Source organism: Arvicanthis niloticus, chromosome 8, assembly GCF_011762505.2.
Source record: "Arvicanthis niloticus isolate mArvNil1 chromosome 8, mArvNil1.pat.X, whole genome shotgun sequence".
In the NCBI taxonomy this organism is placed as follows: domain Eukaryota; kingdom Metazoa; phylum Chordata; class Mammalia; order Rodentia; family Muridae; genus Arvicanthis; species Arvicanthis niloticus.
Window position 1 is genome coordinate 46,662,989 of NC_047665.1, and position 15,488 is coordinate 46,678,476.

The 15,488-nt window shown below is 37.2% G+C and overlaps 1 protein-coding gene across 7 annotated transcripts in view; it reads left to right on the forward strand.

Annotated features, from left to right (window-relative positions):
- The window catches only part of Hecw1 (HECT, C2 and WW domain containing E3 ubiquitin protein ligase 1), a 300,520-nt gene that overhangs the window by 123,524 nt on the left and 161,508 nt on the right, over nt 1-15,488 (forward strand). For all 7 annotated transcript variants that reach the window (XM_076939345.1, XM_076939349.1, XM_076939350.1 and 4 more), the window contains 2 exons: nt 5,993-6,317; nt 10,423-10,530. In XM_076939345.1, coding sequence (XP_076795460.1) covers nt 5,993-6,317; nt 10,423-10,530 — 433 coding nt within the window. The remainder of the gene's footprint in view (nt 1-5,992; nt 6,318-10,422; nt 10,531-15,488) is intronic.

Consider the following 15,488-nt stretch of genomic DNA (forward strand, 5'->3'; position numbering starts at 1 on the left):
AGTTACACCCATGAAGTCTCACTCATATGGCTGCCTAAACATGACCTGAAGAAGAACAGCAGCAACAGACATCTTAAGATGGACAGTAGAAAGGCCGAGAGTCCTCATTTTAATTCTTTTTCTTTGTTTTTTATTGGATATATTGTTTACTTACATTTCCAATGTTATCCCTTTCCAGGTTTCCGCTCTAGAACCCCCCTCTCCCATTTCTCCTCCTCCTGCTTCTATGAGGATGCTCCTACTCCCACCTACCCACTTCCACATCACTGCCCTTAAATTCCCCTACACTGGGGCACCAAGCCTTCATAGTACCAAGGGCTTTTCCTCATATTGATGTCAGACAATGCCATCCTCTGTTACATATGTGGCTGGAGCCATGGGTTCTTCCATGTGTACTCTTTGGTTGGTGATTTAGTCTCTGGGAGCTCTGGGACTGGGGGTGGGGTCTGGTTGGTTGATATTGTTATTCTTCCTATGGGGTTGAAAATCCCTTCTGCTCCTTCAGCCCTTTCTCTAACTCCTACATTTGGGACCCCGTGCTAAATCCAATAGTTGGCTGCAAGCATCTGCCTCTGTATATGTCAGGCTCTGGCAGAGCCTCTCAGGACACAGCTATAACAGGCTCCTGTCAGCATTTACTTCTTGGTATCCACAATAGTGTCTTTATTTGGTGATTGTATATGGGATGGATCCCCAGGTGGGACAGTCCCTGGATGGCCTTTCCTTCAGTCTCTGCTCCACATTTTTTTAAATTTTTATTTTATATTTTATTTACATTTCAGATGCCATCCCCTTTCCCCATTCCCCCCCCCCCAGATAACACCTATCCCATGTCCCCTTTCCCTTTTTGCTTTTATACAATTTTTAAAGTGGTAGTCAAAGGCTTTATACATTTGGTAATGCTCAATCAGAAGTGTAACCCAATACCCAACCTAGATATATAAACTGTCTTTGACTGGTAGAGACACATGGAAATCTGCCTTCATGCCCCCCTTTCTCTCTCTTTCTCTCTCTCATCACCTTTCTGCTCCACATTTTGTCTCCATATTTGCTCCCATGAGTATTTTGTTCCCCCTTCTAAAAAGTACCGAGGAACCCACACTTTGGCCTTCTTTCTTGACCTTCATGTAGTCTATGAATTGCTGGGCTAATATCCACTTATCAGTGAGTACATACCATGTGTGGGTTTTTTTTGTGATTGGGTTACCCTATTCAGGATGATATTTTCTAATTCCATCCATTTGCCTAAGAATTTCATGAAATCATTCTTTTTAATAGCTGAATTCTTTTTAATTCCATTGTGTAAATGTACCACAATTTTTGTATCCATTCCTCTATTGAAGGATATCTGGATTCTTTCTAGCTTCTGGCTATTATAAATAAAGTTGCTATGAACATAGTGGAACATGTGTTCTTGTTATATGTTGGAGCATCTTCTGGGTATATGCCCAGAAGTGGTATAACTGGGTCCTCAGGTAATTTTCTGAGAAACCACCAGACTGATTTCCAGAGTGGTTGCACCAGCTTGCAATACCAACAACAATGAAGGAGTATTCCTCTTTCTCCACATCCTTGCCAGTATCTGTTATCACCTGACTTTTTGATCTTAACAGTTCTGACTGGTGTGAGGTGGAATCTCAGGGTTATTTTGATTTGCATTTCCCTGATGACTAAGGATGTTGAACATTTCTTTAGATGCTTCTCAGCTATTCAATATTCTTTGGATGAATTATTTTTGTTTAGCCCTGTACCCCATTTTTAATAGGGTTATTTGATTCTCTGGAGTCTCTCTTCTTGAGTTGTTTGTATATATTGGCTATTAGCCCCATATCAGATATAGGATTGGTAAAGATCTTTTCCCAATCTGTTGGTTTTATCCTATTGACAGTATCCTTTGCCTTACAGAAGCTGTGCCATTTTATGAGGTCCCATTTGTTGCTTGTCGATCTTAGAGCATAAGCCATTGGTGTTCTGTTCTGGAACTTTTCCCCTGTGCCCATGTGTTCGGGGGTTACGACCCTGCATTGTGTTAAATAGAGAAAAGTAGCTGGGCGGAAGCACATATTCATTGTTTTATGCTTCCTGAGTAAAGGTGCAATGTGACCAAGTGCTTCCTGTTCCTGCTGCCACATCTTCCCTGCCAGTAATATTTCTGGAACTGTAACGGGAAAAAAAAAGACTTTTCCCCTTTAAGTTGTTTTTATTGTTTAAATTTATTTGTTATCTAAAGAACAACTTTTAGTTAAAATTATTTTTTGCATTTTATGCATGAATACTCTGATGAAATCTAACACTGATTCCCTCTCTCCTGCACCCATATTCCTTCTTGCTACATATCTCTCATGAGTCCTTTATTAAACTGACTGAATCTAATCAGAGTTATCACCATGTACATGACATAAGACCACCCACAGGAATATAACAGTTTTTCAAGGTCTTTATCTATAGAAACCTAAATCTTCTCTCCCTAGCAGTCATCAATCTCCAATAACTCCTCAGGTAGAAATGGGACTTTTGGGTTCTTCTCTACCAAAGTCAAAATTTTAGTTCGCTTGGTGTCATACAAGTCTTGTGCATGCAATCACAATCTTTGTGGATTCATTTGTACAACATCCTTTTTATAACCAGAATACATTGTTTTTTGAAAGTCTTCTGTTGCCTTTTTCTACTCCATATTTGTGGTAAATCTCAAGCTTTGGTGGGAGGTGTGAGAGAGATGTCCATTTCCTGCTGATGATTCTGCAATCTCTTATTCTCTGCACTTTGACAAACTGTGTCTGTATTAAACTCCATCTGCTGCAAAAGGTATTTCTCTGATGACAGCCAAGAGCTATACTTGTCTATAAGTATAAAGATATATATTTAGGGTGTGGTTTAATTCTATATTGTAGAATTACATAGACGGATAATAGGAGTAAACTCTCTTGATCTATTCAACCTTGGACTTCTGGTCCAGCTAAGAGTACTGGGCATGAGTCCTGCCTGCAGTGTAAATGAATCAAAACTACATTTACAGCCCTCCATGTTTATAACACTGTTGGATTACCATGTATTTCATTAAATCTTCTTTGGATGATGAAGAAGCCTGGGTGGGTGGCAGAATATAGCCTTTAGAATCATATTTAGGTTGCTGTTATTATTACAGGCAAATGCCATATCACCATTCAGTATTAAACAGCAAACATCTTATTTCATCAATGTTTCCATCTATGTCTTGGTTCTCACCCTGTAAACCATTATTACTAGTGTAATTTGACAATTTCGAGAGAAATGCTTATTCTTTGGGGGGAAATCTATAAAACAATAGCAGCAAACACAGTTTCTCTTGTGTTTACATCTGAACACAAGAGAAACACTTCAAAATCTTTTGAGGGCCTACTTGAAATTTATATGAAAATTACCATCTAGGGATATTGTTTACTTTTCTGCTAATTAAAAAATGACAAGGCAGGAAAATCTCACACAGCAGACAACAACATTAAAAAACTTTGTAACAAATGAACACACACACACACACACACACACACACACGCACACCACAAGGCACATAGAGAAAGACTCTTAGCAGAACAGAGAGGGACTTGAAACTGAAATCTACTTTTCCACAGGAGCACTGCAGATTTTTGATGATCGTGGTGGCTTGTGAGGGAGCCTCCTCTCTTAATTTTCGATTGATCCATGTAAACAAAGAAAGGGGAGCTGATAGCACAGTTTCAGGTAGACATGCTCAGAACAGGCCTTGAACATATCTGACCAGCCTTGGTGATCAGCCTAAGGACAGCAGTTCTGGCAATAGGAAGAAGCCCATTAAGTCTTTGTTTTAAGTCAGGAGGGGGAAAAGGACAGAACTTTGACATTTTGATTATCTGCAACCCCTTTCCTAATCACTCTGCCTGTAAGAGACATGTCTGACTCCTAGTCTCTCAGAATAAACACACACACACACACGCACGCACACACACACACACACACACACACACACACACACACACACACACTTTCTCTGGTCTGAAGAGATTTCTCAGCAGTTAAAGTGCTTGCCATGCAAGAAAGAGGACCAGAGTTCAGATCCTCAGAATCCTCCTAAAATAGTTTGCTTGTAATTCTAACCTCTAAGGGCAAAGATAGGCAATCCCTGGAGAAAACTGGGCAAACTGGCAAGCTCTGAATTTGATTGACAGACCCTGACATGAATAAAGTGGAAGAGTGATATACAAAGGTTACCAACACAAGCACTAGGCCTCCACATCTGAACATATACATGTTTGCGCACACCTGTTCATAAATGCACCAACAATATATATATATATATATATACCAAATATAAATATACATAAACATGTACGTGCATACAATACATATACACACATGTACACACATTTGAAAAGAAGAAAGTTATTAGAAAGCAAACAAACAAAAGAGACGTAAAGTCCTCAGCTTCCTCAACATTAACATAAAAATATCCTACTAGATATTAGACCTTATAAAGGAGCCTTACTTCTGAAAATTGATAAGCAAAGCATTTACACAGGCAATGCCTGCAATTTTAATTCTCTATAGAATTCTGGAGGGTCATGAACAGGATGACTTTATGGTCTATATAGAATGAATTTAATTGTTAGTAAACTGTGTTCCCTGGGGGGCCATGTGAAGGGTCATCAGGTTAATAGGATAGCCCAAATGACTACCCCACATATGCTGCATTCTAGCTGGTCTTCTTATTCTGAAGTGATACAGTTTATTTTTGTAATATATTACTATTTGTTGAGCCTTTACTCTGCTGACAACAGCCCATTCATAGTTGAAGTTAATAAGAGCCAGGAATGTTCAGGAGATAACACAGCTGGAAATCTAGTAGGAGCTGCACATTCTGTAATGGTTGGTTGAATTTATAATTATACATTTGACTGTTCATTTAATTCTATGTAGTTTTCAATTTCCATTGTATTAGTTGATATTATTGGTGCACGTAAATGTGTGCAAACTGAAGACTTATATAATTTGAAGAGTAGACTGGCAGTAGGATCTGGTCCTTATGGTTGGAACACAAAAATTATTAACTCTCACTTAATCTGTATGTATAAAAAGACACAGTGCCTGGAGTCTAAATAGAATGAGTCAATACTTTTTCTGCACCTTTTTTCTTTTGTGAAAAGTGTTATTGGTCGCAGAACATGTAAAAGTGAAATCCCCCAAATATTTATGTTAACCCAATTGATGAAGTCAGAGTCACCCTTGCTTGTTTTGAAAATGAATCCCTGCACAAGTTCTATATGATGGTGACCTTTCTTATAGTTAATTTTAAACGCTCAATGCTGTAAACATTAACAGCAACAACAAAAGCAACTGCGATGCTTTCTACGATAACATCAGTTCAAAGAAGATAGTCCTCTGAGGTTGGATCTAATCAACAACTGAGGTGTTCAAAAGTTATTAGAATTACAAAATCCTTAATAGACATTACAGAGGGCCAAGACACATACCAGAGAGTCAAAGGGTTAAAAAAAAAAAGATGGAGAATGACCTTACCCAACAAGAACCATTCTTGACTGTATGGAGGGATTGAATACATCAGGAATGTCTGAAATATTCAATGAAGATAATCATAATTGACTTTTAAAAATGGATAGAATTGGAACCAACTGAACAGATGTTGGAAAACTCAAAAAATAGTGCTTCTTTGGGAACAGGACTTCTATTCATAGTCTTCTCCTTCTAGAATCAATTAGATTGAAGGCAGCTGGAGGAGGCAAGATTCCAGGAGGGCATGAACAGAAAGGTGCCTATGTCTTTGTTCCTGTTCCTATGTGGACACAGAGAAAAGGACCTTGTCCTGAAAAGAATGCAATATGTCTTGTTTTACATCTTCCTGAAGGGCAGATTCCTCACAGTTTATTTCTCTCAACACATCTTTTGATATCTATCAGCATGTGACAGAGTTACTGTTCATTTTTTTTCAAAAACCCTGTTCAATATCTCCTTTCTCCTACAGAATCTGTACCAGAACAGGTTTTTAGGCCTGGCTGCCATGGCGTCTCCATCTAGAAACTCCCAGAGCCGACGCCGGTGCAAAGAACCCCTCCGGTACAGCTATAACCCAGACCAATTCCACAACATAGACATCAGAAATGGTGCCCATGATGGCATCACCATCCCTCGCTCCACCAGTGACACTGACCTGGTCACTTCAGACAGCCGCTCTACACTCATGGTCAGCAGTTCCTACTATTCTATAGGGCACTCCCAGGATTTGGTGATCCACTGGGACATCAAGGAAGAAGTGGATGCTGGAGACTGGATTGGCATGTACCTTATTGGTGAGTACATTATCATCCATGACTCTACTCATTAGAGCCACGGATTCATCTGGACAGTCTGGCAGTGTGCTGTGAAAAGGAAGGTCTTATGTGAATGGTTTGTTAGTTCAACAAAAATTCTATTCATAATTCACTTTAATTTTTTGAGATAATAATACAGTTACATAATTTCCCTTTCCATTTCTTCCCTCCAAACTCTTCCAGGTACCTATCTTGTGGTTTTTTTTTTCAAATCCATAGCCTTTTTTCTCTTTGTTGTTAAATACATATGCATGTGTCTACATGCATAATATAGATAGCATATGTGTTTCTGAATACAAATTTCTCCATCTATATAATATTACTGGAGTGCATGACTTGAGGGGTGATCATTTGATATTGAACAACCAATTAGTGTACTCTTCCCTGGGAGAAGCTAGTTTTCTTGATATCTATCACTTTACAGTGTAACTAAAAAGCACAATAAGCTGGGTTATACTATAGTATAGTGTTTCTCAACCTGTAGGTTGCAACCCCGTTCGGGGTTAAGTGACTCTTTCATAGGGATAACCTAAGACCATCAGGAAATACAGACATTTATACTGCAATTCATAATAGCAGCAAAATTACAGTTATGAAGTAGCAACAAAATAACTTCATGGTTGGGGAAATCACCACAACATGAGTGTATTAAATAAACTGTATTAAAGAGTAACAGCGTTAGGAAGATTGAGAACTACTCATCTATACAGTTGGCTTTCACACAGTTCAATGCACAACACTAGATTTAATACTGTTCACTATTATAGAAAATAATGTACATTATGAGCAATTTATAACCTGGTTTATTTTTTCTGATAAAATATTTTGTCTGACTAATTAGTCAGACAAACAATCAGGAAACAATTAGGAAAATATTTAATTTTCTTGACAGCTCTGCATAGTGTAATACATATATACATATATATGTATATATATATGTGTATATATGTGTGTCTGTGTGTATAATAAAAATAAAGCAATATACATGTTGATGTTTTTATGCAAATAGTAGTTGCTAGATATATTCAACTTCTGACCAGAAAATTTTAATAGATCTTAAAAATTAAGCTTTCAAATAAAATAACATCTTCCTAAAACAGAGATGGAGAACTATCAGCTGCCCGTCAATCATACATGTTTAGTCCACGGTGTCTGTTGTATATTTGACTATCAACACTAAGTATCCAGATATTTCACCTTAAAAACCTATTTTTTGATGTCTTGACAAAATACCCCATTTGGGCAGACTTAGTCTGTAAAGTCAACAGGACTCCAATGCTTAAGCTTAAGCAAGCATTCATTACTCCCTTTGGAATAGTCTGAACCTTCAGATTTTTTCACAATTTTTCTTCTGCCTACCTTTAACCAGAAATGTGATTTATCACTTGAAGGAATTTTTTGTTGTGTGTACATATACACAAGTGCATAACCTTAAACCAACTCTTTATAGCAGTATCTTCCCTCAGTTTGTGAACATTAATGCCATTTTGTCAAGTTAAGGAAAAAATAGAAGACAAGTGTATTAGAGAAGATAATGAGTAAGTTAAACTTACTGTGTGTGAACCACAGTAGGGACAAATGAGCTGGTCAGTTTTAGTCCACGTGACACAAGCTAGAGTGACCTGGGAAGAAGAAATCTCAGTTGAAGAATTGTGCTCCCCAGATTGTTCTGAGTGTGTACTTGTGGAATATTTCCTAGACTAATGATTTAGGTCAGGGAGCATAATCCACTGTGGCTGATGTCATCTCCTAACAGGTAATCCTGGGTGGTATAAAAAGCATCTGAGTAAGTCATGGGAACATGTCACTGAGCAGCATCGCCCTGTGGTCTGTGTGTCAGTTCCTGCTTTCTGCCTCTGAAACTCAAGCATATAGACCATGCTAGAGTTTGTCAAACTGTGTTAATTGTTACCTTACAAGTATAGAAGGGCAATCACAGATTCTGTGGGCTGGGGGGGGGGAAGAAAGCATTAGAAGGTCCCTAGCAGAGGAAGAGGGAAGCACAGAGGAAGAGGGAAGTGGTAAAGAAATAAGGCAGCTAGAAACTCACCCCCACAGAGAAAAGAAGGCAAGTGTTAGGACAAGAGAAGAGACCATTAGCCATATTGAGTTTCATGAAACTTTGAATGAATAAGATCTGGTCTTAACATCACAATTTTGACTGAGCCAAAAGAACTATAACTCATCATTTCAGAAACTTATAATCTGACAGTTTGTGATTGTCATAGCAGCTACATACATATAACTGTGATATTATGTAATGCTGAATGACAATACTTTAAATAACATCATACTTCAAATATAGTTTCTCAATCCAAACTTATCTATGAATCTTAATAGTTTATAATTTGTATGTGGTTGGTAACTTACCTTCTAGATTTGTAGTATCTTGTCTAAGCTCAAGTCACAGACTTAGACCTATAAATGAAATGGTGGGGATAGTTATTCGTCTGAGCTGTCACTTCCAGATGAGGAGATGCAGTGTAGCCCTCCCACAGACATGAAGCTGCCTCTCCTGTCAGTAGAGTTCATGTTGTTATTTTGAACAGCATCAAGAATGTGCTGTCCTACATTAGTAAGGCAGAGAAATGCCAAGCAGAGCCAAATTATGACACATTTTGTTATTATATGACCTCTAGACTTCTCTAGTCAAGTACCATTTACTTCTGCTGTAAATACACCATGCCCATTGAGAATGGCAGTCATGAAGGGAACAAATACCAAATATTGCCAAGAATACAGACTATAGGGAACGCTTTATACCCTGCTCATGCAATATAAACTACTCTAGACATGTAGAAATCAGTATGGAATTTCTTCACAAACCTAGAGATTTTATATAACCTACATACATTATCTTGGAGTCCAAGTCAATTATCACAGTGATACTTTCACATTAATGCTTACTAGTCACAGCCTTATTTACAATATCATAGTTGTAGAACCAACCTCAGTGTCTAACAACAGAAGAATGGATTCATAAAGTATGGTACAGGCCTGGAAAGATGACTCATCTGTTAAGAGCACTGGTTGCTGTTCCAGAGGACCTGGTTTCAATTTTCAATACCCAAATGGCAATAAGCAATAGCACCCATCTGTCTGTAATTCTGCTCCAGGGGATCTGACACCCTCAAAGAAACATATGCAGTCAAACACCACTGTACATAAAATAAATACATTTTAAAAGAAAATATGATTGATAGATAGATAGATAGATAGATAGATAGATAGATGTAGAAAAACAGACAGACAGAGATTTTTTTTATCTGTAAAGAATGAAGAAATGTCTTTTATACAACACTGGATGTCATCATAATGCACAAATTAAGCCAGTCTCAGAAAAATGTTGCATGTTTTCTTTCAGTTGTGGGTCCTAAACTAATGTGTGTGTGTGTGCGTGTGCGTGTGCATGTGCGTGTGCGTGTGCGTGTGTGTGTGTGTGTGTGTAAAATAGAAACAAACTGGAGAATGAAGAAAGTTAGTGCAAGTGGAGTAGAGACTAACAAGATATGGATGGGAGTATGATTAGAGCACATTATATACCTGTATGCAAATGACCTTGTTTAGTGACATTTTAAAAATAAAAGGTGTAAGGAGGCCCAGGATGAAAAGAGATGACATAAAGTGATATAGAGCCTATGAGAGAGAAAAAAAAAGGCAAACAGAGAGGGGAGAGGGAGGGAGGGAGGGAGGGAGGGAGAGAGCAATAGAGTGCTGAAGGCAAGCACCATCAGACATCTCTAAATCTCTTCATTCACAAATGATGATCAAGTCAAAAATTTTAAGAAGACTTTCATATATTTCATACAAGTAAGAACCATTTTTTTAAAAAATTAAGAGCCATTTCAGTAGTTGTCAGTGACTATGACTTCCTGTTTATTGAGATGTTTAAAGAACTAAGAAAATTCATCTTCCAAGTGTTGGGTGGAAAAACACTGTGTTTGATGGTGTCTTTGAATAGTCTCAACTCTCTATATGGTTCCAAGTGTTAGTATTCATACCTTTGCTCTTTTTATTTGCTGAACCTAAATATACTGTTGGCTAATGTGCTTCTATGCTTCTCCTTTTTCCTTCTGCATTGTAGGTGAAGTCTCATCTGAAAACTTTCTGGATTATAAGAACCGTGGAGTCAATGGTTCTCACAGAGGCCAGATCATTTGGAAGATTGATGCCAGCTCTTACTTTGTGGAATGTGAGTACTTTCACCACCTTCCACATTCCTATGGCCCAGCAGACACAGTGGATCAGCATTCAGCTGTACTCTTTTTAATTCTATTGGGGTGATTCCACTTAGCAAGGTGCCTCTGCTTAGGAGCCATGTAAAAGCAGAGGCAAGTTTAATGAGACCCTTAAAATGATTTTCAGTAGATAGCTCTATGAGAGTTGCAAAATATCCATACAAATTCTTTTAATATTATGTAGGTCTTGGTTCATGTCCACAAGCCTCTAGACTCAGGACACTTTAATACATGTCCTTTAGGTTTTCACGCCTTGTCTAAATTAAGTGATGGATGAAATCATATCTTACCATGTGTCTTGCCTTTTAGTTTTGCCTTTGTTTTACCCACACTCCTCCAGGTTCACTGTCCATGGCACTAGTGTGTTGTGATATTTCACATTCCCCGTCCCCAAGCTCAGCTTCTGGATCTTTGCTACAGTTGTATAGGATTCAGATTATATACCATTAAGATCAGATAATTTCTTTGACTATTTATCTTCTTACATTTATGGATATATAAACTTGGTACTGTACCTTACTGATACATTTTTTTTAAATTTTCTTCTGTCCTTAGAAATAAATCCTGTCTAAAATTGAGATAGGATTGCTTCCATAGGTCCTCATAGAGATACATTTCCTGTACATTTGGTATCTTATACATGGGGTATCACATTTGGTAACACACCCCTACGCCCCCCCACACACACACAGAGAGACATAAGTGCAGACTATCTTTTATACAGATATACTTTTCTTTTGCATGGAGAGTGCATCTGCCCCTGTGCTTTTCAGAAGCAAGTTGATGCACCAAGCCATGTGTCTAGAGAACTTACCATTATCTAAGCAGTATCAAAGGCACAGGTGGTTAACTAATAGTCCTTCTGAGAATAGCAACTTCCAAATTCCATGCCTAATGAGAACTGCTTCCTAGCCCACCCAACTATAGCATCCAGGGTCGTACCATGACCTTAATTCATCATCAAGTAAAAGGCAAGTAAAACGTGAAACTATAATTTTTTCATACTGTCTGCCACTTAGAAGGCACTCTTTCATTCTTTTAAACAAATATGACAAAAATGGAATAGACTATAATTCTAGCAACTTAGTCCTCAGCCACTTTTCTCCCCAGCACCCTTGTATTAGTCATGCCAATTCACGCTCTCATAAATAACATCAACTGTCAAAAAGAACATGATGTCAATTAATGTATAAGGATAGCTCAACAAGTGACACTTAGCAGAAGCCTCCACATTTTCAATAAGAAACAAAAGAAAAAGTGTTTGTATTAATAGTGATTGTCCAACGTCATCATTGACTTCAAGGCGGCCTGCACTGGGAATTTGATAGATTTCCATTTTATGCTGTAGACTTATTTCTTTCTTCCAAATGATAAATAACTGAGAAATAGACATTTTAAAAAAACTAAATGTCAAACTACAGTACCAATTCTTAATGATAGGTGCAAAGATACAGCTATTCATTTTACAAAGCATTATTCTTTAAATTTGCTTAGTGTACTCATATATGTATAATATATGAAATATTATATATGATATATAGTTATAGTATATAATATGTAATGTGTAGTATGAAATGCATAATATGTAATATGTAATTTATAATTAATATAATATGCAACATATAACGCATAATAACATATATCTAATTATTCACATATAAATTCTTTCATAATTTCATGGGTTGCATTTTGATTATAATCAACCCTCCCTCAATAAATATAAAATCTACCATGTATTTCCTACCAACCCAACCTTTTGTCCTCAGGACATGGACATAATACCATTAGACTTTTTAGCCAATGATTATTATAAATAATTCCTATCCCAGATCGTGATAGATAGCTTGCTTCCATCCAAAGCTTGATAAGCTGAACCTCCACTGTCTGTATTTATCTCAGCATTATTGACTTATAAGTGTGCATATGAATGGCCTCTGCACAGCACTCAATGACTTTTATAGCTCAGAGTTTCGAGTTATTCTACAAAGTAGTCCAAAGGCATAAAATCCATATGGCCACGTTTATTATAGTCTAAGAAATATCAAATATGAGTCTTTTATCAAACTATAAACTTGTGTTATAGACAGGAATTAAAATTTTCTTATCTTTTCTATCTTGTAATACTTTTATGCAGATGTTTTAATCCTCCCACCTAGTAAAACCTAAAGGTTGCCATGCTCAGACACCTCAGTTGATGTAGTAATCTCTTTCTTTGCAATGTTGAATTTATTTCAAACAATAGGAGTAACCCCCACATCTAGGTAAAAACTTTCTGTAACACTTTTCTGTTATTGTAATAAATACCATTACTGGATTGCAGAGTAGTGCCGTGTACCCCACCCACCATCTTGCCTAACTCCCCAACAGGCTGGCTCTAACCTGAGATACACAAGTGAGACACTCCCATGCTCCTGCCCCAATACCCCAACCTGCAAGAACCCCAGCAAGCACAGCAGCTATAAGCTCTTCACCAGATCAGAGCTTCATTGTCCTTCTGGCCCATGGTTGTGCTGGCAGTGTTCAAAGAGCAGCACATCATGCCCCACCCAAGAAGCTTACCCAATACACAAAGCTTTCTCTTATCCAATACACAAAGCTGCCTCTTGGAAGTCCTTCTCCAATGCAAGACACTCAGGCCAACCAACACTAGAGACTACTAGATGGCAAAAGGCAAGCTCAAAACATGATCAACAGAAGCCAGTACAATATGGCACCATCAGAAGCCAACTGTCCGACTATAAGCAAGCCCTGGATATCCCAACACACCTGAGGAGTAAAACTGTGACCTTAAATCCCATGTCATGAGATCATAGAGACCTTTAAAGAAGATATAAATAATTCTCTTAAAGAAATACAGGAAAATACAATCAAACAGGTAAAAGCCCTTAAAAAGGAAATGAATAATCCCTTAAATAAATACAGGGAAATACAGCCAAACAGGTGAAGGAAATGAATAAAATGGTCCAAGACCTAAAAATGGAAATAGAAGCAATAAATAAAACACAAATAAAAACAAACTTGGAGATGAAAAACCTAGGAAAGAGAATAGAAACTACAGACACACTATCACCAACAGAATACAATAGATGGAAGAGAGAATCTCAGGTGTACAAGATAGCATAGAAGGAATGGATACATCTATCAAAGAAGATGCCAAGTGTAGAAAGTTCCTAACCCAAAACATCCAGGATATTTGGGACACTATGAACAGAATAAATCTAAGAATAATGGGAATAGAAGAGAGTGAAGATTTCCAGTTCAAAGGGCCAGAAAATGTTTTCAATAAAATCATAGAAGAAAACTTCCCTAACCTAAAGAAAGAGGTGGCTATAATCATATAAAAAACATACAAAAAGTCAAATAGATTAGACCAGAAAAAGAAAATCCTCCCCCCCATATAATAATCAAAATACTAAATGTATAAAACAAGAAAGAATATTTAAAGCTGTAAGGAGAAAAAGCAAGGTAACATATAAAGGCAGACCAATCAGAATATACCTGAATTCTCAATAGAGAACCTAAAAGCCAGAAGATCCTGGACAAATGTCTTGCAAAGCTTGAGAGAACACAGATGTCAGTCCAGTCTACTGTACTCAGCAAAACGCAGGAGAAATCAGTCAATTAGAAATGTAGAGAATAATTCAAAGAATTAACAAAACCAAGAGCTGTTTTTTTTTTTTGAGCAAATCAACAAGATAAACAAACCCTTAGCTAATGAAAAAGCACAGAAATAGTATCCAAATTAACAAAATCAGAAATAAAAAGAAAGAGACATAACAACAGAGACTAAGGGAATCCAAAAAAAATTATTAGGTCTTACTTCAAATGCCTGTACTCCAAAAAAGTAGGAAAATATACATGAAATGGGTTAATTTCTAGACAGATACCACATACCAAAGTTAAATCAAGGTTACATAAACTACCTAAACAGACCTATGGCCCATAAGAAAATAGAGCCAGTCATTAAAAGTCGCTTAACCAAAAAATGTCCAGGGCCAGATGGTTTTATTGCAGAATTTTACTAGACATTCAAAGAAGAGCTAATACCAATACTCCTCACACTATTCCACAAAATAGAAACAGAAGAAACAATACTGAATTCATTCTATGAGGCCACAGTTACCCTAATACCTAAACTAACAAAGACTCAAAAAAGAAAGAGAACTTCAGATCTATTTCACTTATGAATGTTGATGTAAAACTACTCAAAAAAATTCTTATAAATTGAATTCAAGAACACATTAAAAACATCATTCACCTTGATCAAGCAGGGTTTATTCCAGGGATGCAGGGATCGTTCAATATATAAAAATTTATCAACGTAATTCACAGTATAAACAAACTGAAGGAGAAAAATCACATGATCATCTCATTAGATGATGCTGAAGGGGTTCACAACCCTATAGGAAGAACAAAATCAACCAACCAGACCCCTAGAGTTCCCAGGGTCTAAACCACCATCCAAAGAGTACACACTGAGGGACCAATGGCTCCAGCTGCATATGTAGCAGAGGATGGCCTTATCTGATATCAATGAGAAGGGAGACCCTTGGTCCTGTGGAGGCTGTATGGGAGTGAGTGGGTTGATGGGTGAGCTCTTGCATAGAAGCAGGGGGAAAGAGTATGGGATAGGAGGTTTGTAGAGGGGAAACCAAGAAGGGGGGATAACATTTGAAATGTAAATAAATAAAATAACTAATAATATATGTATATGTACATGTATATAAAGCTTTTGACAAATGTAACACCTTTTCATGTCTTGGTGAGATACCTAAACATAATAAAAACAATTTGTTGCAAGCCAATAGCCAACATCAATCTAAATGGAGAGAAACTTAAAGCAATTTAATAAAATCAGGAACAAGAAAGAATACCCACTCTCTCTATCTATTCAATATAGTTCTTGAAGTTC